This window comes from Cherax quadricarinatus, chromosome 42 (genome assembly GCF_038502225.1).
Source record: "Cherax quadricarinatus isolate ZL_2023a chromosome 42, ASM3850222v1, whole genome shotgun sequence".
NCBI classification, from domain to species: Eukaryota; Metazoa; Arthropoda; class Malacostraca; order Decapoda; family Parastacidae; genus Cherax; species Cherax quadricarinatus.
Window position 1 is genome coordinate 3,029,572 of NC_091333.1, and position 24,312 is coordinate 3,053,883.

Genomic DNA, 24,312 nt, shown 5'->3' on the forward strand with positions numbered 1-24,312 from the left:
TTGATTCCCCATAATTTAATCCCACCCCTCTCCCAAACACCCTAGCATTTACTTCCTTTACAACCCCATCTATAAATATATTAAACAACCATGGTGACATTACACATCCCTGTCTAAGACCTACTTTTACTGGGAAGTAGTCTCCCTCTCTTCTACACACCCTAACCTGAGCCTCACTATCCTCATAAAAACTCTTTACAGCATTTAATAACTTACCACCTATTCCATATACTTGCAACATCTGCCACATTGCTCCTCTATCCACTCTATCATATGCCTTTTCTAAATCCATAAATGCAATAAAAACTTCCCTATCTTTATCTAAATACTGTTCACATATATGCTTCAATGTAAACACCTGATCTACACATCCCCTACCCACTCTAAAACCTCCTTGCTCATCCGCAATCCTACATTCTGTCTTACCTCTAATTCTTTCAATTATAACCCTACCGTACACTTTTCCTGGTATGCTCAGTAAGCTTATTCCTCTATAATTTTTACAGTCTCTTTTGTCCCCTTTCCCTTTATATAAAGGGACTATACATGCTCTCTGCCAATCCCTAGGTACCTTCCCCTCTTTCATACATTTATTAAACAAAAGTACCAACCACTCCAACACTATATCCCCCCCTGCTTTTAACATTTCTGTCATGATCCCATCAGTTCCAGCTGCTTTACCCCCTTTCATTTTACGTAATGCCTCACGTACCTCCCCCACACTTACATTCTGCTCTTCTTCACTCCTAAAAGATGGTATACCTCCCTGACCAGTGCATGAAATTACTGCCTCTGTTTCTTCCTTAACATTTAAAAGTTCCTCAAAATATTCTCGCCATCTACCCAATACCTCCATCTCCCCATCTACTAACTCCCCTACTCTGTTTTTAACTGACAAATCCATATTTTCCCTAGGCTTTCTTAACTTGTTTAACTCACTCCAAAATTTTTTCTTATTTTCATTAAAATTTCTTGACAGTGCCTCTCCCACTCTATCATCTGCTCTCCTTTTGCACTCTCTCACCACTCTCTTTACCTTTCTTTTACTCTCCATATACTCTGCTCTTCTTATACCACTTCTGCTTTGTAAAAACCTCTCATAAGCTACCTTTTTCTCTTTTATCACACCCTTTACTTCATCATTCCACCAATCACTCCTCTTTCCTCCTGCCCCCACCCTCCTATAACCACAAACTTCTGCCCCACATTCTAATACTGCATTTTTAAAACTATTCCAACCCTCTTCAACCCCCCCACTACTCATCTTTGCACTAGCCCACCTTTCTGCCAATAGTCGCTTATATCTCACCCGAACTTCCTCCTCCCTTAGTTTATACACTTTCACCTCCCTCTTACTTGTTGTTGCCACCTTCCTCTTTTCCATTCTACCTCTTACTCTAACTGTAGCTACAACTAAATAATGATCCGATATATCAGTTGCCCCTCTATAAACATGTACATCCTGGAGCCTACCCATCAACCTTTTATCCACCAATACATAATCTAATAAACTACTTTCATTACGTGCTACATCATACCTTGTATATTTATTTATCCTCTTTTTCATAAAATATGTATTACTTATTACCAAATTTCTTTCTACACATAGCTCAATTAAAGGCTCCCCATTTACATTTACCCCTGGCACCCCAAATTTACCTACTACTCCCTCCATAACATTTTTACCCACTTTAGCATTAAAATCCCCAACCACCATTACTCTCACACTTGATTCAAAACTCCCCACGCATTCACTCAACATTTCCCAAAATCTCTCTCTCTCCTCTACACTTCTCTCTTCTCCAGGTGCATACACGCTTATTATAACCCACTTTTCACATCCAATCTTTATTTTACTCCACATAATCCTTGAATTAATACATTTATAGTCCCTCTTTTCCTGCCATAGCTTATCCTTCAACATTATTGCTACTCCTTCTTTAGCTCTAACTCTATTTGAAACCCCTGACCTAATCCCATTTATTCCTCTCCACTGAAACTCTCCTACCCCCTTCAGCTTTGTTTCACTTAAAGCCAGGACATCCAGCTTCTTCTCATTCATAACATCCACAATCATCTCTTTCTTATCATCTGCACAACATCCACGCACATTCAGACTTCCCACTTTGACAATTTTCTTCTTCTTATTCTTTTTAGTAATCTTTACAGGAAAAGGGGTTACTAGCCCATTGTTCCCGGCATTTTAGTTGACTTTTACAACACGCATGGCTTACGGAGGAAAGATTCTTATTCCACTTCCCCATGGATATAAAAGGAAAATTAATAAGACCAAGAACTATTAAGATAAAATCAAAGAAAACTCAGATGAGTGTGTATAAATAAATGTGTACATGTATGTGTAGTGTGACCTAAGTGTAAGTAGAAGTAGCAAGACATGCCTGTAATCTTGCATATTTATGAGACAGACAAAAGACATCAGCAATCCTACGTACAGTATATGATTTCTTAACACGAAAATGTAGAAAAGTCCATAGTAGTAGTACCCAGAGGATGAAGTACCAAATAGCTCCTGGAAATTTTTTGTACAGTGGAATGTGTTTAGTAGTGCTAAAACCACTATAAATATTGAAATTGTTTGAATGATTAAACACTCAAGAAGGGCACTATGAGCAGAGAGCTTATTCTATAGGTGCAACAATAACAAATGAGTAATTTAATCTCTTCCCAGCTGCTATAGGTAAACACTGTGAATCCCCCATCCTTGATGCAATAGTCCATCAGAGCTTTTTGTAAGTAGAGTTAAATTGCAACAGCAATGTTCAAATGAGTTAGCAATGCCTAATTTCATAAAATTATTATCTTTTTCAGGGACGTTGCGTTATCATGATAACCGCATTGTATCATCAGGCACAGTTTCCATGGATACATTTGCATCTGTTGGTGTGTCTAGTGAACTCTTCAAGACACTTCATGCATGCTTCATGATTGGTGCTTGGATATGTGCTGCCTCTTGTGGCATAATTTTTGCTCGCTATTATAAAACAACCTGGCTCAGGAGTCGTTGCTGCTCCATTGATCAATGGTTTCATGTAAGTATTCAAATGTTTTTGGCAGTAAATGTAACTAAGATGAGAATGTAATTTGGTGGAAATTATAAAGTCGAGAGAATATTCTGTGAATTTTGCTGTTATCAGGATTTTAACACTGACCAGTGTCCAAGAAGGTAAGGTAACCCAGAGAAAGTGTACCCATTTTTGATCTCTCCACAACTGTCCTTGCACAATGGCATATCCATTATGCTGCAAATTATTCTCCACACTTCATTTCCCCCCTACTCTTCAGAGTGCAAACAATCTGCTTTTTCACCATCGGGCTGGTGGCCTAGTAGGCAGCACTCTTGCCTCTCACACTGAATGTCTGTGGTTTGATCCCCAGGCAGGTAGAAACATTGGGCATGTTTCCTTATACCTGCTGTGCCCAGTCACCTAAAAAGTAAGTAGGTACCTGGGTGTTACCCGACTGGTGTGGGTCGCATTCTGGGGGATGAGATTGAAGGACCCCAATGGAAATAAGGCAGACTCCTCGATGACACACTGACTTGGGTTATCCTGGGTGGCTAATGCTCTGGGTTAAAAATCCAAACAAAATCTTATATGGCTAACCACTTTACTTGGATCCCTTCATCAATGTTATCATCATCACTCTAACAGCATGTCAGATCTCAAAAATCATGTGTGATTACTCAGTCAAACACTTGCACACACCTTCTGGATACTATGGCCCCTACCACCTACAGCCTCCTTTACATCCTCCTTCCCATTCTTTCTTTGATATCCTCTACATCCTTCTTTTATACACTGCCAGATTCATACATCTTCTCGTTTCATCTTTTCCAAAGGGTACACCACTGCAACAACCCATTCTCCACTCGGTTAAAAATTTCATGCCGGTCTTAAAATTGATTTTACTCAATCTACATAATAGTCAAACACAGACCATTTATGAACCATGGGCTATTTTGCCTTATATTGATAAATTTTATTTTCACAGGGCAGTATCAGTATCAGCAAAAAATCTGGTACATATCTTCTCATCACTATTTTATTAATGTGTTTTGTTTTGAGTATGGTTAGCCCTGCTCTCCCAATTAGCCTTTTATGTCTGATGAGCTTAATCAAAACTTCATTAAGTTGTTTGAAGGTATACTCTGCTTTTCACTGGAGGGTTTAACAATGTTAATAGTATTTAAAAGGAATGTTGTGGTCTGTTGTCATGCTAGTAATTACTGGTATACCAGCATCTACTGCTAGTATGTTGGTCTAAATATGGTTTTACAGAATTTGATGTCTGATTCTGGTGGATTTAATACTCAAGGATGTTGAGACACGAGTATTTGTGAGTTTGTAGATGAATGGTTCAGAGAACTGACATGTTGATAAATTAGACACATGTGCAACTCTTGGGTATCTTTATTGAGGAAACGTTTCGCCACACAGTGGCTTCATCAGTCCATACATAGGAGAAACTTGAAGAACAGGAGGAGAATGAGGTAATCAGTCCCTCAACCTTGAGTCGATGTGTTCAGTCCATCAATCTTGATTGGCAAAGGTGCTTGTTCATTACTGTGTTTGAGTGTTAATCTGGAACTTAGTACATAGTAAGAGGGATTCTATATAGAGGTTCAGCTGATTTTAAAGTTTAGGTACAGTTTGTAGTAATTTCTGAACTTGAATCCTGGAGGTGGGAAGTATAATGCCTCCACTTTAAAGGAGAAATTTGGGATATTGGCAGTTTGGAGGACATCTAAACTGTCGTATATGAGTGCCTCTGCAAAGACAGTGATTATGTACGAGTGATAGTGAAATTGTAGAATGATGATGAAAGTTTTTTTTTTCTTTTTTGGGCCACAATGCCTCTGTGGGAGACGGCTGACATGTTAAAAAATATATAGTATATATTCTTTTAAGCTCATTACTAGTATTTGATATTTATACATTGCATCTCCATAAGCTTAGTAAATTTTATCACCACCACCTCTTCCTTCTTCCCCTCCTTGGTAAGTCTACAGTTGTGAATGGCTGTACAACCAGATAAGGTACATTTAAATAATTTTTTTTTTTTACACTGATCATTTCCCACCAAGGCAGTGACCCAAAAAGAAAGAAAAAATACTTTAATAATCATTCAACACTTTCACCATCACTCATACATAATCACTGTCTTTGCAGAGTTGCTCAGATATGACAGTTTAGAACTTCCTCCAAACTTCCAATATCCCAAACCCATCCTTTAAAGTGCAGGCATTGAACCTCATCCTTCATAAACCCATCCGCAGACAAGTCAACTCCCAAATATCTGAAAACATTCACTTCTACCATACTCCCTCCCTCCAGTGTGATGTCCAATTTTCCTTTATTTAAATCGTTTGATACCCCCATCACCTTACTCTTATCTATGTTCACTTCCAGCTTTCTACCTTTACACACCCTCCCAAACTCATCCACTAACCTTTGCAACTTTTCTTTAGAAACTCCTAAAAGCCCAGTAACATCAGCAAAAAGTAACTGTGTCAACTCCCATTTTGTATTTGATTCTCCGCTATTTAATCTCGCCCCTTTCCCCAATACCCTAGCATTTACTTTTACAACTCCATCTAAAAATATGTAACAACCATGGTGACATTTCACATCCCTGTCTAAGTTCTACTTTTACTGGAAAGTAATCTCCCTCTCTCCTACACACCCTAACCTGAGCCTCACTATCTTCATAAAAGCTCTTCACAGCCTTTAGTAACTTACTACCTATTCCATACACTTGCAACATCTGCCACATTGCTCCCCTATCCACTCTATCATATCTTCTTCTTTCTTTCAACGTACCAGCCGTATCCCACTGAGGTGGGGTGGCCCAAAAGAAAAAACTGAAGTTTCTCCTTTTAAATTTAGTAATATATACAGGAGAAGGGATTACTAGCCCCTTGCTCCCGGCATTTTAGTTGCCTCTTACGACACGCATGGCTTACAGAGGAAGAATTCTGTTCCACTTCCCATGGAGATAAGAGGAAATAAACAAGAACAAGAACTATTAAGAAAGTAGAAGAAAACCCAATGGGGCATGTGTATATATATGCTTGTCTATGCATGTACAGTGTTACCTAAGTGTAAGTAGAAGTTGCAAGACATACTTGAAATCTTGCATGTTTATGAGAGAGAGAAAAAGACACCAGCAACCCTACCATCATGTAAAACAATTACAGGCTTCTGTTTCACACTCACTTGGCAGGATGGTAGTACTTCCCTCCCTGGGCAGTTGCTGTCTACCAACCTACTACCTAGGCTTTCATTACATTTATTAAACAAAAATACCAACCACTCCAACACTGTATCTCACCCTGCTTTTAACATCTGTCATGATCCCATCAATTCCAGCTGCCTCATGCACCTCCCCCACATTCACGTCATGCTCTTCACTCCTAAAAGATGTTATACCTCCCTATAGTTTAGAATTAGGTAATTTAAAATGTCATTGAAAAGTATTATGTTTAATGTACCATTACTGCATTTTTTCAGTTCCATCGCTTCTTTATGACACTGACGTGGAGTCTAACGGTTGCTGGCTTCGTTCTTATTGTTTACTACCTGAAGGGCTGGACCCGGTATGATCCTAAAGACAACCCTCATGCTATAATTGGTATCATTTCTACAGGTAATGTTGAGTCTTGCATCTCAATATGTACATTGAATTTTTGTATAGGTTTAACCAGACACAGGGAATGTTGGAGATTTTTGTGCTTGGTGTTATGCCTGTGGGTCCTGTCACAACTACTGTATCAAGAAAATGTTTCGGGTCATGGTTAATATTGCAAGCAAATGTTGCATCAGTAAAAGGGTTAAGCAACTTGTACTGATTTACAGGGCATTTTAAAGGTAGCATGTGGTGGTTAGTGATTGGGTTAAGTGTATTCTAACCTAAGCCGCTCTGTAATCTGACAAAATCACTAATCCGGCACCCTACAGGTCCCGATGATGCCGGATTAGTGATGGTCGACCTCAGTGTGGAAGAAGTAAATTAATTTTGATTAATAAACATAAAAATAAGTTACCATAGAAAAAAAAATGGATGGCATATAAGGTATATAGTCTGTGAACCATTGAGTTGCCACCAGTAAGGCAACTGATGTTGCTGCTGTTGTCCATCATAGGGCTAGCAGCTATCCCACTATCACATGTCCTTGGACACACCACCTTGCTGCATCCCCACCATAGATCTGGCATCAATGAATGATACATACAACAAGGATCAGTATCAGGGTTTGCTTACCTTAATAATGAACTAATGCATACATTCCAATGAGAAAGTCTAAATCTGGGGCAAAAAAAAAAAAAAAATTATTACAGTTTTCAGTACAATGCAATTTTTATTTTTTTATGCAGTACAAATAATGTAGTTTACATGTAAGAAAACATTGGTAGACACAAAACCACAAATATACAATGCATTTCAGGCAAACTAATCCTAATGCTTAAAAGTTATCTTGCTCACACTCCAACAGCACATCATTATAAAACCCCCTTTTCTCCACTCCTAACATGCTTGCACATGCTTGTTGGATGTCAAAGCCCATCACATACAAAACCTCCTTTAGCCCCTCCCTCCAACCTTTCCCCATTACAACCCCTACCCCACCTTCTCCCCATTACATATTTATATACCCTCAAAGCCATCATATTTTTCTCCATCCTATCTAAATGTCCAAACCACCACCACCATCATGCAGCCCACTGAATAATACTTTTAGTAACTCCTCACCACTTGATCTCCAAACTGTGAATTCTTTGCATAATATTCACACCACACATTGCCCTCAGTCATGACATCTCCACTGCCTTCAACCTCCTCCTCACCGCAACACTCGCAGTCCATGCTTTACATCCATGTAATTTTATTTTTTTAATTAACACATCGACCATTGTACTCCAGGATTCCCACTAACGTAGGGTGGCCCAAAAAAGAAAAACTTTCACTATCATTCACTCCATCACTGTCTTGCCAGAGGTGTGCTTACTCTATAATTATAAAACTGCAACATTAACACCCCTTCCTGGAAAAATGTTGGTAATATATACTCTCATACCTTTCTCAGTTTTGCTTCCATGGATAACGTTGTCTCCACAGATCCCTCAATGCACCACCCACCTTTATTTTTTCCCATCAGTTCTTTGGTTCACTTTGTCTCCCTTCTGCTAACAAGCAAGTCCACTCCAAATATCTGAACACGTTAACTTCCTCCATACTCCTTCCCTCCAGTCTGATGTCCAATCTTTCATTAGCTAAATTTTTTGCTCTTTCTTAAGTTCACTTTTAATTTCCTTCCTTTACATGCCCTCCCAAATTCATCTACCAACCTTTGCAACTTTCCTTGATCTCCCAAAAGCACCTTGACAACTTCCACTTTGTATTAGATTCTTTTAATCCTATTACTCTCCCCAACATGCTAGCATTGACTTCTTGTAAAAAATCCATCTATAAATATGTTAAACTACCATGGTGACATCACACATCCCTGTCTAAGGAATTTTTTTACAGGAAAATAATCTCCCTTCTCCTACGTACCCTTAGGGGCACTCTTAGCACTATAATAAGTTCTCCAGTGTGATGTCAAACCCTCATAGGCTTTGCCATGTACTATTGCAGTATGTATGCATTTGATTAAGACACATGTGTATCAGTTAATTATCCTTATTGTTGAAATGTCTTACTTACACAGTAGGCTTCTTCAGTCCTATACAAAGGCAGCAGATGTAGTAGTGAAATGAAGATGTAATCAGTCCATCAGCCTTAGAGAAATAGTATTCAAGGTGGTCAATCCCTCAGCCTGGAGAAGAGTTCAGCTTCATGGTTTGGAACATTGTGAAGCTGAAGATGCTGCAGCTCCACATCATTCCAGACCATGGAGCTGAACTCTTCTGCAGGCTGAGAGACTGACCACCTCAAATACCATTTCTCCAAGGTTGATGGACTGATTACATTATCTTCATATCACTTCTACACCTGCTGCCTTTGTATTTGACTGAAGAAATCTACTATATAGGCAAAACATTTCAACAATAAAGATAATTAAGTGATGCACATTTGTCTTAATCATCAGTTTGTTGGTATTTTATACCATTTTCAACGTGTATGCATTTGAACTACAGAATGAAGCAGTTAAGCAAAATGTCCTTGTCATCTTATTGCCAAGGACTGATTCCAATCGCTTCAGATTAGTTTTCCTCCAGGGAGGTGGTTTGATGCCAGTGAGGAACTCTTGGTTTATGGAATTGGACCAGTGCTGCTCCTCTTTGTATTGAACCTAACTACTTCCCATTTCCCCAGGAGCTGCAGGACCCCTGTAGGTTTTGTGCTCGCCTATGAATGCAACAGTAACCATTCAGATTAGTAAATGAGCATCAGATCTGATATGTAGGCTCTCGGGAAAGTGTCGTTTGTTTTACACAGGGAGTTCCTAAATTACCATGTGACAGTTGTGCTTCGTGTTGCCAGTAATTCTTGTATACATAGATGTGAAGGTGATTAGAAGATAGTTGGTGCATTTGAGAAAAATATTCTTAATGCATAGATTACAGGTCTTACATGAGTAACAGATCAATTGATTGTGCATTGGTACACCAGTATACTATGAGTATTATATATTGAAATAACATTCTTATTCTTCTGTTGCAGGTCTTTGCTTTATCCAGCCATTCATGGCCCTCTGCCGATGTGCTCCTACTCACAGAAATCGCTATTTATTCAATTGGCTACATTGGTTTGTTGGAAATTGTGCTCAGATTCTAGGCATCACGGCAATCTTCTTTGGGTTCCCATTGATTAATGGCCCAGAATGGACAACATTTATTTTGATTATCTTCATTGCATTCCATTGTGTTGTCCATCTTATCCTTTCAGTAAGTTAATTACTGTATTTTTTACTTAAAATTGTCTTTGTGCCATATATATGTCCAAATTTAGGAAGTACATGTATGTAAAAGAAAGAAATTAAAAGTGAACATAGAAAATAACAAGGTGATGAGAGTAACAGAGAAGTCAAGGCAATGATAGATTATCTGATTGGAGAGAGGAAGTATGAAGGAAGTGGATGTATTAGTTATTTGGGAGTGGACATTATAAGCAGATAGGGTTATAAAAGGTGAATCATAGAATACACGAGAGGAGAAAAAAGGTGGGTTGTGCATTGAGGCATCTGTTTGTCTAGAGAGAGGAAAAAAAAAAAGTGTATCAGAGTATAGTGATACAAATCTTCTTATTTGTGAAAGAGACATGGGTTTTGAATTCTGCAGCAAGGAAGTAGCTGGATGAAGTGGTGTCATGGTTGGAGAGCAGTGTGTGGTGTGAATATTGTTTAGGGAATTCGGAGCGTAGAAATTAAAATGCGATGTGGGGTTACCAGGGGTATAATTTAGAAGGTTGAGATAGGGCATGTAGGGAGGGATAAGATGACAGAGGAAGTATAAATCTGTTGATAAAGGTGGTAGTAGAGGTTGTCAAAGGAGCTGTTGGATGGGGGAAAGAGGCTAGAGTTTGAGGCTCAAGCATCCAGCAGGCATGTGTGTGTTAAATGGAAATGAATGGAGACATTGATTTTTAATGGATGTGTGAGTATAGTAGCATTTATTAAGGGATTCAGGAAAACCAGTTAGCTGGATTTGACTCCTGGAGATGGGGAGAGCAGTGGGTTGGAATATTGCTGTGGGCAGGTAAACTAATTGTGATGTCAGTACACTTCTAGCAAGACAGTGACTGAATGAATGATTATGAATATGTTTTCTGTTGAGGGTTGCCCTACCTTGACAGCCATTGAAGTAAAAAAAATGCACATTATCATGTTAAATTATCATTCTTGTAATTACAATGTCTTAGAAAATTAGTACTTAAAATTATTTCCAAAAACTACAATAAAGCAAATGAATTTGATTTAATTCCCTAGATTGGACAGTGTGTCAGTGACTCGAAGGCAGAGCGTACAAGCAATGTGTACCCCATGAAAGAGATGAATGGTAGCCGCACCCCTCTTCACCCAACTGAAAAAAGGACAGATGCTCCAGTAAGTATTGCTGATGTGGATAATAATACTGTACTTTGAAACTAAACATTTATTTGGTCAGAATTTAGAGTCCACTTATAAGAATACTTAGTGTAGCTTGGTAAGATTTAGAATTAAATTTTGTCCCATTCCCAAAATTATCATACAGGGCAGGTAAGAGAGATCTTGGTTAAGCTGACTGTAGATATCTAGGAGGGTATTGACTGTCAGTGGCACAAGCAACAAGTTGTAGGGCCTGGACAAGCATCAGGACATGCAGCTTCCTTTTCTCAAGTTTTGTGCATCTTGTTTACTTGAGGTACCAGCATGCTCAATAGGTGTCACATTATTGTCCTGAGAAGAGACAATAGTATGAGTAGTCTGAAAGTTTGTGTAATTCCTTAAGACACAGATTGTGTTTATAGGCCTAACCCGAGTGTAAATAAGGTTTGTTCAGGTTTGTGTGGTATAAATGGAACCTCCACATTAGGCATGAATAGTGGATGGCAGAGGCGGGTAATGTACCAACTGTTACTACAAACACTGGTATCTTCATTCACTTGGAAACAAATATGCAGTTTTTGATACATAGTTACACAGCCTTTTTGATCATAGGTTATCTTCATCTTAATAGTTTTAACTTTAGCAGTGATGAACTGAAAATTTTTTTTGCATAAAAAAAAAAATTCTAGTACGGTGGTACCTCGAGTTTCGAACAGCTCCCAACTCGAATAATTATATAAGTGTATTTTTGGGGATCTGAAACTGACTAATCTAATTTACATTATTCCTCATGGGAACATTCATTCGGTAATGGCACTCGAACAGCCATCTGGAATGAATTAAGTTGGTAACTCGAGGTACCTCAGTAAATTGTAATTAGCATTATTTTAAAAATATATATAATGTTAAATTTTTAGTTCAAGGCAAGGTCACTTCTGACACCAAGAGCCACTAGCTTTAGTGTACTGCATATAGTGTTTTGAGTGTGATATTTTAGCCTTCATTTTCTAGTAACAGGGTAGGACATAAGGGTTCAGCTATTACAGCTTAGACATCTTTTATTTTTAAGCTAAAAAACACTGGAATGCTTAAAATTCAGGCAGTATTTTAAAACCCTTTGAGTACTAAGGGTAAGTTCATTTTGTGATTACATGTGTGACATTGCACATTATAGAAAGTAGTGATCATTGTACCTGGATGACAGGTACTATGTTTAAATAAATACTTCACAATTTTTACATAAAAAATTCTTTTATTTCAGGGTGGTTGTTTCCGCAAGACAATGCTGCTTTTTTATTTCCTTGTAAACTGGGTGATTACTGCAATACTTATTATTATTGTTGTCTTCGGAGAAAAAACCTTAAAGGAGTGGGGTGTCCTTTTCTGGGAAAAATGAGCTGATTGATAAATAATAAAAAGTGACATTATAGTATTTCTGTAAAATCTACCACTACATAATTTTATTTGTGGTACAGAATATATCAAGGCAACACAATGAATAAAATGAGTAATAAATAAATTATCGGTTTGAAAATGTTAAATAGGAACAAAAGTGAGTGTTGCATCAACAGTTAAGTTGTTGTCTTTTTTAACAAGTCTTAAAATTTTTGTTAATATAGGAATGAAGCATGTTGTACTGTAATTGTTTTAATACTAATAGTTATGCTTTAGTGAGGACTGGTGTAACTATTACTATGAAAATTGTATTGAAAGGATAAATATAAGCTTTTTAAAGTATTTTACAGTGTGTGAATGGTTTAACATTTACATAATGTAATTTGTACCAGGAGGTACAGTATGTGTGCTTCATAGCCAAAATAGTTAAACAAGCTAAATTTTCTTTATTTTTTCTTGTGCTTGATAAGGTATACAGAATTCACATGAATAACATGGTACAGTATGCAAATTGTAAATTTCGCACCAACTTAACTTTAGTAACCTAACCTATCTTGTTAAAATCTCTCTAATACTTAATGGTAATCCTACCCAATGTATATAAAGTTAGTTTAATGTTGGTGCTATTTAACATCGATGAAATATGTTACTTTTGTGTTGTTCAGACTGATTTTCAGTTGCTTATACAATTAATTTACATTACATATTTGGCAAAATGATGCTTGCTGAATAAGCTAAATCGGCAAGCTTGACTTAAAAATCACGACATTTTCTATATGTATTTACTGTATATATTTATATACCAGACATACACACACAGTATATATCATAAATATAAATGGAAAAAAATCCTGTGGCTTTAGAGTGACTGCTCAAAACTCTTGGTCACATTGTTCAAAAACTTGTTCTCTTCTTTAAGATAGTTTTATTGTTTATTATTTTCTTTTGCTATTTTTGGATAGGCTTTAGAGAATGAGTTGTTCGATGTTTAAATTAAGGTACAGTATTTTGTGACACACATTCTCTGTATTATGTAAGTTAAAGCAAACAGTTTCACACGTTTAGCTAAAATTTCCTTCCTATTGGGAAATACTTCAAGTAAAGCGAGTTAGAAGACAGTGGTACAGAATCCAATTTTCCTAAGTTTTCTCATCTATCATATTCCACTGTAAAGACTGTGGATCCTCCAAAATATTCCTATAACACTAAGGGAATAACCATAAATAGCCCCTGACTAGTATTAGACAAAACTGTTTCTTTAGGAGTTGAGATATTTGAAAGGCAAAATATTTTTTTAATGCAGTACAGTGGAAAAGTGAAAGTAGAAAGACTGCAAGAAAACTGAAATAGACTTGAAGATTGAAACTACAGTAATCTGCTGAAATGCCGTTGGGACAAGAAATCTCATTGGAAGAAAACAGATACTGTATGTATCACATGGCAGTGCTTCCATGGAGATGGGGTCATTTCATTTCCATTTTTACTTGTTAGCTGATGGACACTAATTAAAAAAAAAATTAATAAATTTTTAGCAGCTTAAATTTAGTAATTCAAAATTTTTTTTATAAGAAGTTGTGCAATTACCCATTTAGCATAATTTTATCAGCTAAGTACATTCCTTATTTCCTTAATTTTAAGATAAAATTTATATCACCATATATATATTCTAATTTTACAAAATTGGGGAAAACAATACTTGTAGTATACAGTGTAAATAGTCTCATTTTAAAAATAAAACTGTTACCTGTTCCTTACACAGCATTTGTATTATTTATTGTGCATGACTATTATCAGCAAAATAAAATTCTTGATCTTCAGGTTTTTGCAATGAAATTGATATACACATGGCATTTATTTTGCTGGTAGTAACCTCTAATGTTTTTCCTTGTTCCAGTAATCTTTCACCCTTCAGTGCATACACAACATATAATTACCAAAATATTACAATGTATGTTAGTTCCAGTAAATTCTTTATCACATTTATTATTTCTGAAAAATCTCTTAACCTTTCCTTCATTAATAATCATTCTTGATCAAAATGTTTATATTTGTCCAGTCTTTTTTTTTCTTTTACATCCACATTTAAAAAAAAAAATATTTGAACTACTAATGACAACTGTTGTTTTCTTGCCCCCATCTTTTTTTTTTTTTTTTTTCACTAGAAGTGGGTTTGCCACTTTTAGATAATTTACAAGAAATACAAAATTAATACTATATATACTATGCAGCTATTTGTTTTAAGGCATGGTATGACGGATGATATAAAAAAAAAGCTTGAAAGAGAAGTGAAGAATTAAACGGAAGAGAAGAGAAGAGTGGAGTGGTAAAAGAGGAAATAGAAAAAAATAATGGCAAAACTTACATATTAGGAGTAAGGAGGAAGGAAATCTTTTGGGAGAAGTGGAGAACCAAGATGGAGCGAGTTATGGGAGTTAAGAAATAAAGCTAATTAGTGAAAATGCTGTTGTATGGTCCATTTTTTGGCCTCCATGGTAATCTACCAACTTTCCTTATTGCTTTCTTATCTGACAGACATTTTCACGTAAGTGTTGGTGTCTCGTTTTCCTCAGACTTTGTTCAGGCTGAGGGTGTCCCACAAGGTTGTGTCCTTTGCACTACCCTTTTTCTTTTGGCTATAAATGACCTACCTTTCGTTCTTTCATCGCATATTTGATCATCACTTTATGCGGATGACTTTGCTGTAGCTTACGCAGGCACTGACTGTCGCCTTAGCAGTCTCCCTTCAGGATGCGATTGACTTGAGTTTCCCATTGGGCCACTTCTCGTAAATTTAAATTTTCTAGTACAGAAACCCATTTCATTACCTTCACTAGACATCCTCTTGTCCCAGATATTCCATGTGGCTCACGTATTCCAGAATGTGATATGGTCAAGTTTCTCGGCCTTCTCTTCGATTCCCAGTTGATGTGGAAACCTCACATTTTCTCTTTGAAGGCAGCTTGCCACGTTTGGCTGAATGTCCTTAAAATTATTGCGCATCGTTCATAGGGAGCAGATCGTCGGACTCTTCCATTTGCATTCCACCCTAGTCTTGTCCAAGCTGGATTATGGCGACCAAGTCGATTCTGCAGCTTCTCCTACAACTCTAAGTTAGATCCCCTTCATCATCAGGGTCTACGTTTATGCCTTGGTGCCTTGCGTTCATCCTCTGTTGAAAGCCTCTATGCTGAGGCAAATGTTCCTTCCTTAGCTGATCATCGGGATGCTCATTGCCTTCGTTACTTTGTCCGCTTTCATGACCTTCGTGTTCCATCTACGTATAGGTTGGTCTTGGACGTTAGTAGAAGCCCATTACTTGCTTGATGCCCCTGCTTGCTTCAATTGTTTTCTCTTCATCTTCACTCACTCCAGTTGCCTCCCTTTTATGTTCATTTAGCATCTGCCTTTTCCCGTCTCCCTTGGGAGGTTCTGACGGTTCGTGTCTGTTCGTCCCTACTGTCGTGTGCCAAAGCTCTCCTACCTACAACTGTTTCTCACTTTTTCTTGATCACTTCCAGTCGCATGCTCATGCCATTGCTGTTTATACAGATGGTTCTAAGTCTTCTGATGGTGTTGGGTTCACAGCAGTGTTCCCTGATGATGATGTCAAAGGTCATTTGTTAGATTTGGCTAGTATTTTTACTGCTGAGTTGTATGCCATCCTCATAGCGCTCCTCTGTATTACGTGTCTCCTTCGACATTTGTGATAATTTCAGATTCCCTCAGTGCTTTACAAGCAATTAAACAATTTGATTCCCTTCATCCATTAGTCCTTCGTATTCTATTATGGTTGTGCCATGGTTAGCAAAAACAATGACGTCATTTTCTGTTGGGTCCCTGGACACAATGTGCAGGGCAGTGAACAAGCAGATGCTACTGTGCAGCCAGTGATGCATGATCTTCCAGTTTCCTATAGGGGTATTCCGTTCAGAAATTATTTTCCGTTCATCTCTGCGGCAGTTGGCAACAATGGTGGTCAAGCATGCACCATAACAAATTGCACTCTATTAAACTGCTTTTAGGTTTGTGGCCATCATCTTGCCACCGTTGCCGTACTCGAAAGACTGTGCTCTCCCATCTCTGCATTGGCCATACTCGCCTTACCCATGGGTATCTTGTGGAACGGCACCCTATTCCTGTCTGTGAGGTTTGTTGGAGTCCCTATTTTGGTTCTTCAGTTTCTTGTAGAGTGCCCGGTTTACCAGTGAGCTTGCAGGATTTACCTCCAACAACGCCGCCACCCTACTACTCTTGCCTTATCTTCCCTTTTTGACTGTCAGTAGCTGCTTTACTGTACGAACTTTGACACAGCCCTTAGCATTCCTTCCAGCCATTTTCTCTCACCTCTGATCCTCTCTCCACTTAGCTGTTTATAGTCCCAGCACTATTTTCTGCCCCGCTGCGCTGTATGATCCTTCTCGGTTAAGCGCTTTCTCCGATTGTAATAATAATGACCCATTTAATTGGAAAAATGTAAGGGGTGAAAAAAAGATTGACTAGAAACAGGTGGGGATGAAGTGCTAAAATACTTGGAAACCTTTAGTGTATGAATGAAGGAAAGATGATTATTATAAACAGGGAATCGCCTACATTCCACCCTCATTTTATCGAAACTTGATTATGGTGACCAGATCTATTCAACGGCCTCTCCTGCTACTCTCTAGCCTTAACCCCATTCATCACCAAGGATTACGTTTATGCCTTGGTGCTCTTCCCTCTTCCCCTGTTGAAAGCCTCTATGCAGAAGCGAACGTTTCGTCCTTATCTCTTGTGGCTTAGTGCTTCTTTTTGATTATAATAATAATTCGTCCTTATCCAATTGCCGTGATGCCCATTGCCTTCGCTACTATGTACGCTCTCATGATCTCCGCAATCCTTTCATTTATAGAATGGTCACTGATATTAGTAGACATTCTTTATTTGTTCGCCGCCACTGTTTACTCCGTCCCTTCTCTCTTCGCCTACATTCGCTCTTGTCTCTTCAATTACCACCTTTCTATGTTCATGTAGCATCTCACTTTTCCCTACCCCCTGGGAAGTTCCAGCTGTTCGAGTCTGTTCTCTCTCTCTCCCTTGCTCGAAAGCCCAACTGTCTACGGTCGCTTCCTGCTCTCTTTTTCTTGACCACTTCCACTCATTCTCATGCCATTGCAGTGTACACAGATGGCTCTAAGTCTTCTGACGGTGTAGGATTCGCAGCAGTGTTTCCGGACAGTGTCCTACAAGGGCATTTACTATCTTCGGCTAGTATTTTACTGCTGAATTGTATGCCATTCTTGCAGCACTTATCTGCATTACATCTATGCCTGTGTCATCATTTATGGTTGTCTCAGACTCCCTTAGTGCTTTACAGGCTATACCCCTCAAGGAAGGTTCCTTGATGTTGGTGAGGGGCTCTTGATTTAGGAAATTGTATCTGTGCTCCAGTTCCCCGAATTAAGCCTGAATGCCTTCCACATCCCCCCCCCCCAGGCGCTGTATAATCCTCCGGGTTTAGCGCTTCCCCCTTTATTATAATAATAATTTACAGGCTATACAGAAATTTGATACACCTCGCCCCTTAGTCCTCCGTATCCAACTTTGGCTACGCCGCATCTTTACCAAGCATAAAGATTGTTTTTTGTTGGGTCCCTGGTCATGTTGACGTACAGGGCAATGAACAGGCAGACACTACTGCGCGGTCAGCAGTACATGACCTACCAGTATTGTAGTCTGGAACAATACTCTTCTCCAGACTGAGGGACTAACCACCTCAAAACTTCAAGGGTGATGGACTGATTACATCGTCTTCAAGTCTCTTCTGCTTCTATCAACTTTGCTGTACTCGACTGAAGAAGCCTACTGTGTAGGCGAAACGTTTTGAAATAAAGATACCTAACTGTTGCATATGTGTCTTACCTAACAACTTCATATAGAGGTATTCCATTTACGGACTATTTTGCTGCAATAGCTACCCACCTTCACACCCGTTGGCAACAACGTTGGTCTACTATGCTCGGTAACAAACTTCAATCTATTAAACCAAGTATAGGTTACTGGCCGTCTTCTTGTCACCAGTGTCGAGGTTGGGAGACTACTCTCTCCCGTCTTCGCATTGGCCATACTCGTCTTACTCATGGATATCTCATGGAGAGGCACCCTGCTCCTCTCTGTGAGAATTGTCAGGCTCCGTTATCAGTCAGCCACATTCTGTTGGACTGCCCACTTTATCAACGAGCATGCAGAATTTACCTCCGTCGTCGTCTTCACTCCGCTGCTCTCTCTTTACCTTCCCTTCTCGCTGATGGACCCACCTTTCATCTGGACTCTCTCATTGACTTTGACAACAACTGACTTGCTTCACAAACTCTGATGCCTTCAGCCCTTTCTACCTCAATCTCTTTCTATCCTCTACCCCCGCACTATCCCCTGCCCCGCTGTTTTCTGTAACGTACTGATCATCCCTCCCCCCCTTCTGCCACCCAATACCCTCGCTTCCTTCCCTACCCTGCAGCGCTGTATAGCCCTTGTGGCTTAGCGCTTCTTTTTGATTATAATAATAATATAAACAGGGAAGCTCTATACATGTAGGAAAAGAGAAGGATAGATATGCTTCTTGGATAAAGAACCATCACAAGTTTCAAGGCATCTTTGTTGAGGGTCAAGAGGGGGTATGAGATGTCCAAAGACTGGCAAAGGACATGGTACCAATGAGGACCTGTACTTCCTTGGATTTAACATGAATGCCTCCCATTTTTCCATAGCCCATGTGGGTTTAGCACTCCTTTGAATGTAATAATAAAATTAATTGCTTAACCCAACAGTTATACAGAGCTGCAGGAAGGGATGAAAGAGAGGAGGAATGTTTAAAGGTGGTGAGGGAGAGAAGGGCAGGGGTTAGTCTCTTAACCCTTAAACGGTCCAAGCAGATCGACGTTCAAATTTGTATTGGTACAAAAGTAGATCTACTTTTTTTTACATATTTTCAAATATAGCAAAAAAAAATGTACATAAAAGTTTTTTTACACGTTTTCAAATGTAAAACAAAAAAGAAGATCTACATTTTTTTTACATACTTTCAGATGTTAAAAAAACGTATATATACGTTTGGACCGTTTAAGGGTTAATAAATTTACCCAGGTACTGCATGTTCTTCATTTATCAACTTGTTGGTATAATACCAGTGACCTAATAATAGAAATTTATTGGAGGAAAAACTACAAGGAAAGCTCAAGCCCTTGGGATACACAGACAAGGTGATGCCCAATTGCTGTGGCAACCTCGATAGGGTCTGCAATGCTAGCATAACCGTAAGAACAGGAGTGGGGTTTGAAGAGTACTTGGCCATCAACTTGCGTACCTTTTTCCAGACTACACACACAGTAGTGGAATCAAGAGTAAACATGTAAGTTTGCCATCACTTATATTTTGGTTGGTGCTTCTGTTGAAACAGCAGTGGCCCCCATGTGACGAATTTTGATTGCACAGCACAAGCACCATCAGGTGATCAGGGTACACACTTCTGATAATGCCTACCTCAGGTTTGAGGAATGGCAAACAATGCTGCAGTAAGAACAAAAGTGGCAAAAAGGTTTTACTTTGAAGATGTAGAAGGAACATTAGGAAAAGTAGTATATAGAGCACAACAAGAAATAAACAAGTCTGTATACAGAGGACCCCCAGTTAACGATATTTTTTCACTCCAGAAGTATGTTCAGGTGCCAGTACTGACCGAATTTGTTCCCATAAGGAATATTGTGAAGTAGATTAGTCCATTTCAGACCCCCAAACATACACGTACAAACGCACTTACATAAATACACTTACATAATTGGTCGCATTCGGAGGTGATCGTTATGCGGGGGTCCACTGTATACAGTACCTGGTGAAAGTGCATATTTATCCAAGATACTGAAGACACACCAGAAGCAACATATTAATCACAAGTGTCCAAGCTGACATGAGCCTACTACTGGTTTCTGCAGACATAATTACTTTCTTGATAGTGTATGGTTGGTATGACATGTCCAGAAATTGGTAGTCGGCAGTAAACCCTGTCCCACTAAACTTGCTGTTACTCTTGAAGACGAGCCTGAAGAAGGCACCATCGCTCTGGATAACTGTGGGGGCAACACTTCCGCAGAAGGAAGGAATCTTACGGTCAGCGCTTGGGAAGTTCGAAAACTCGAGGGAGTCGCTCTCTGTTGCCTCATTGCACCTACAACATTATTTCAGTTTGTTAGGCTAAAAGACTGAACTGCCCATGGGTTATTAAAGCTGCAGTTTCCTTGTGCACTAGCACCAAGAATATTTTAACACCTAGTATGTACATAAAACTGGGCAATAAAAACTCATTTCTGTGTATAAATTTAAGACACTCACGGCATGACACCTTCCACGTCGAAGTACTTGAAAATAAGTCGGACTGCTTCACCAGGACGGCCATAAAAGAGGTAGGTACAGGTGGTGTCCTGGGGGTAGTATCCTCCAGGGTTGGGAGAATAGAGAGTACCATTACTAGTGTAGCTGCTGTTGTACACAAACTTGCAGATCCCAGGGATTGGCTGCTGCCCACCTTCTATCCCCAGGTCTAAAAGTGAAAAAAAAAAATTATGCATAAACAGTAAGCATACTCTTGAAAATGTGCTATGTATGGAAGCATCATTACCTATCCTTGCCTCGCCTATGGTGTGTTCATGGGGTCCACAACTGCTTATCACCTTGCAGCACTGTATGACCTTGGTCAGTTTAGCACTTTCTCTGATTATAATAATGCTAATCACCTCAAATTTATCACAGCAACACATAAATCTCCTATTAGTATAATTATCGGGTCCTAAGCAACAAACTTACCCCCCCCCCTTCCCCAACCACTATTCAGAAGTCTAAATTTACTCAACACAAGGTAATGGGAGGCAATTGGGTGATCCAAGGAAGTGGAAGGTGGTTCTAATTAACCTTAATTTAGGACATTTCATTGGTATTAAAACACCCTTAAAGTAGGAGTGGGTGCCTTCATGTTGATGGAGAGCTCTTGATCCAAGGAATTTGAACTACCTTTCTTCTGCAAAAGTGCCTTAATGCCGGTGAAAAGCTCTTGATCCAGGGAACTGAAGCTACCCTGTAACTCCTTGGATCAAATCTGATTGCTTCAAATTCCCCTTTCTCAAGGAACTGTGTAGCCCCTGGGTTTAGAGCTTAGTTTTCATTATAATAATTTATGGCCCCTAGGGGTTTAAAGCTTCTCCATTAATGTGAATAACATTTGTCTTTTCTAAATATAATAAGAGGAACGGGGGCAAGGAAAATGTAAGAACTGCAGAGAAATAAGCAGTGCTGCATGACCCTTGTGGGTTTAGCACATATACACACACACATATACACACACATGTACACACACATACACACACATATACACACACATACATACACACACATACACACACACACACACACACACACACACACACACATACAAGGTAACAGAAGTAAGACACGAGAGAGAGGGGTGGGTTGATTGCGTTTTCCTAGACTGCAGGAAGGCCTTTGACACAGTTCCCTACAAGAGATTAGTGCAGAAGCTGGAGGATCAGGCGCATGTAACAGGGAGGGCACTGCAGTGGATCAGGGAATACCTGACAGGGAGGCAGCAACGAGTCATGGTACGTGAAGAAGTATCACAGTGGGCGCCTGTGACGAGCGGGGTCCCACAGGGGTCAGTTCTAGGGCCAGTGCTATTTTTGATATATGCGAACGACATGATGGAAAGAATAGACTCTGAAGTGTCCCTATTCGCAGATGATGTGAAGTTGATGAGAAGAATTAAATCGGATGAGGATGAGGCAGGACTGCAAAGAGACCTGGACAGGCTGGACATGTGGTCCAGAAACTGGCTTCTCGAATTCAATCCTGCCAAATGCAAAGTCATGAAGATTGGGGAGGGGCAAAGAAGACCGCAGACAGAGTATAGGCTAGGTGGACAAAGACTACAGACCTCACTCAGGGAGAAAGACCTCGGGGTGACCATAACACCGAGCACGTCACCGGAGGCACACATCAACCAAATAACTGCTGCAGCATACGGGCGCCTGGCAAACCTGAGAATAGCATTCCGATACCTTAATATGGAATCGTTCAAGACACTGTACACTGTGTATGTTAGGCCCATACTGGAGTATGCAGCACCAGTCTGGAACCCACACCTGGTCAAGCACATCAAGAAGTTAGAGAAAGTACAAAGGTTTGCAACAAGGCTAGTCCCAGAGCTCAGGGGAATGCCGTACGAGGAAAGGTTGAGGGAAATCGGACTGACGACACTGGAGGACAGAAGGGTCAGGGGAGACATGATAATGACATACAAGATACTGCGGGGAATAGATAAGGTGGACAGAGATAGGATGTTCCAGAGAGGGGACACAGGAACAAGGGGTCATAACTGGAAGCTGAAGACTCAGACGAGTCACAGGGACGTTAGGAAGTACAGTGGACCCCCGCATAATGATTACCTCCGAATGCGACCAATTATGTAAGTGTATTTATGTAAGTTCGTTTGTACGTGTATGTTTGGGGGTCTGAAATGGACTAATCTGCTTCACAATATTTCTTATGGGAACAAATTCGGTCAGTACTGGCACCTGAACATACTTCTGGAGTGAAAAAATATCGTTAACTGGGGGTCCACTGTATTTCTTCAGTCATAGAGTCGTCAGGAAATGGAATAGCCTAGCAAGTGAAGTAGTGGAGGCAGGAACCATACATAGTTTTAAGAAGAGGTATGATAAAGCTCAGGAAGCAGAGAGAGAGAGAGGACCTAGTAGCAATCAGTGAAGAGGCGGGGCCAGGAGCTGAGTCTCGACCCCTGCAACCACAATTAGGTGAATTAGGTGAGTACACACACACATACACACACACATACATACACACACACATACATACACACACACACACACACACACACACACACACACACACACACACACACACACACACACACATACTAACATACATACACACACACACACGCATGCACATACAACAGGCCTAGTGTCTAATCGACATGTGCCTAGGACCAAATGGTAACTAAGTTATGATTAAACTACTACAGGAAAATAAACCTGTTGAGCATACTAGGTAAAGTGTACTGGTAGAATTATTATTGAAAGTTAGGGTAAGACAGAAAGTAGGAAGAATAAAGAGGAATTAGGAAGGGTAGGAAAACACTATGACCCTAGTGGGTTTAGTGCTTAGTTAATGATTATAATAACAGGAAGGGTAGGAGATATGTAGATCAAGTGTCTAAACTGAAGTATATAAGCATAAGATAAAGACAGAACCTTTTGTCAGCTTTATGGATTTAGACTCCTCAAGGGAGGTTCCTAGATGCTGGTGAGTGGCTCTTGATCTGAGTGCCTTCTGCCTCCCCCACCCCCAAACAGGTGCTGTATAATCCCTATAGGTTTAGTACTCCCCCATAATTTATGGATTTATAATAGGCATATGATGGGGTGGATAGGGACATACGTATTATGGTTGATGTTGCAAATGTATAGAGGGGGGTATGTCACTACAAGCAGTAAAAAGATTGTATGAGGAGAGTATGGCTCATGTTAGCGTATGTGAGAGAGAAGAGGATCACTTTCCAGTAAAGCAGGTCACTATGGTTGCTTAATATACAGGTACAGTATTTATAAATGGATGAATGTTTGGATGTTGAAGTGTATGACTAATACCTGGAGTTTACCTGGAGAGAGTTCCGGGGGTCAACGCCCCCGCGGCCCGGTCTGTGACCAGGCCTCCTGGTGGATCAGAGCCTGATCAACCAGGCTGTTACTGCTGGATGCACGCAAACCAACGCACGAGCCACAGCCCGGCTGGTCAGGAACCGACTTTAG

General features: G+C 39.6%; 2 protein-coding genes across 8 annotated transcripts in view; one reads left to right on the forward strand and one right to left on the reverse strand.

Moving 5' to 3' along the window:
* LOC128695595 (putative ferric-chelate reductase 1 homolog) overlaps positions 1–14,558 on the forward strand; it is a 122,793-nt gene extending 108,235 nt beyond the window's left edge. For all 3 annotated transcript variants that reach the window (XM_053786307.2, XM_053786306.2, XM_053786308.2), the window contains 5 exons: positions 2,830–3,050; positions 6,531–6,666; positions 9,685–9,908; positions 10,949–11,065; positions 12,309–14,558. In XM_053786307.2, the coding sequence (XP_053642282.1) occupies positions 2,830–3,050; positions 6,531–6,666; positions 9,685–9,908; positions 10,949–11,065; positions 12,309–12,443 (833 nt within the window). In that variant the 3' untranslated portion in view covers positions 12,444–14,558. The remainder of the gene's footprint in view (positions 1–2,829; positions 3,051–6,530; positions 6,667–9,684; positions 9,909–10,948; positions 11,066–12,308) is intronic.
* The window catches only part of LOC128695596 (suppressor of lurcher protein 1), a 45,264-nt gene continuing 32,046 nt past the window's right edge, over positions 11,095–24,312 (reverse strand). For 2 of the 5 annotated variants that reach the window (XM_053786311.2, XM_070093219.1), the window contains 4 exons: positions 20,804–21,011; positions 20,417–20,639; positions 19,782–19,984; positions 11,095–11,398 (listed from right to left, as the gene is read on the reverse strand). In XM_053786311.2, coding sequence (XP_053642286.2) covers positions 19,793–19,984; positions 20,417–20,639; positions 20,804–21,011 — 623 coding nt within the window. In that variant the 3' untranslated portion in view covers positions 11,095–11,398; positions 19,782–19,792. The other 3 variants (XM_070093223.1, XM_070093222.1, XR_011393066.1) reach the window with 3 other exon arrangements.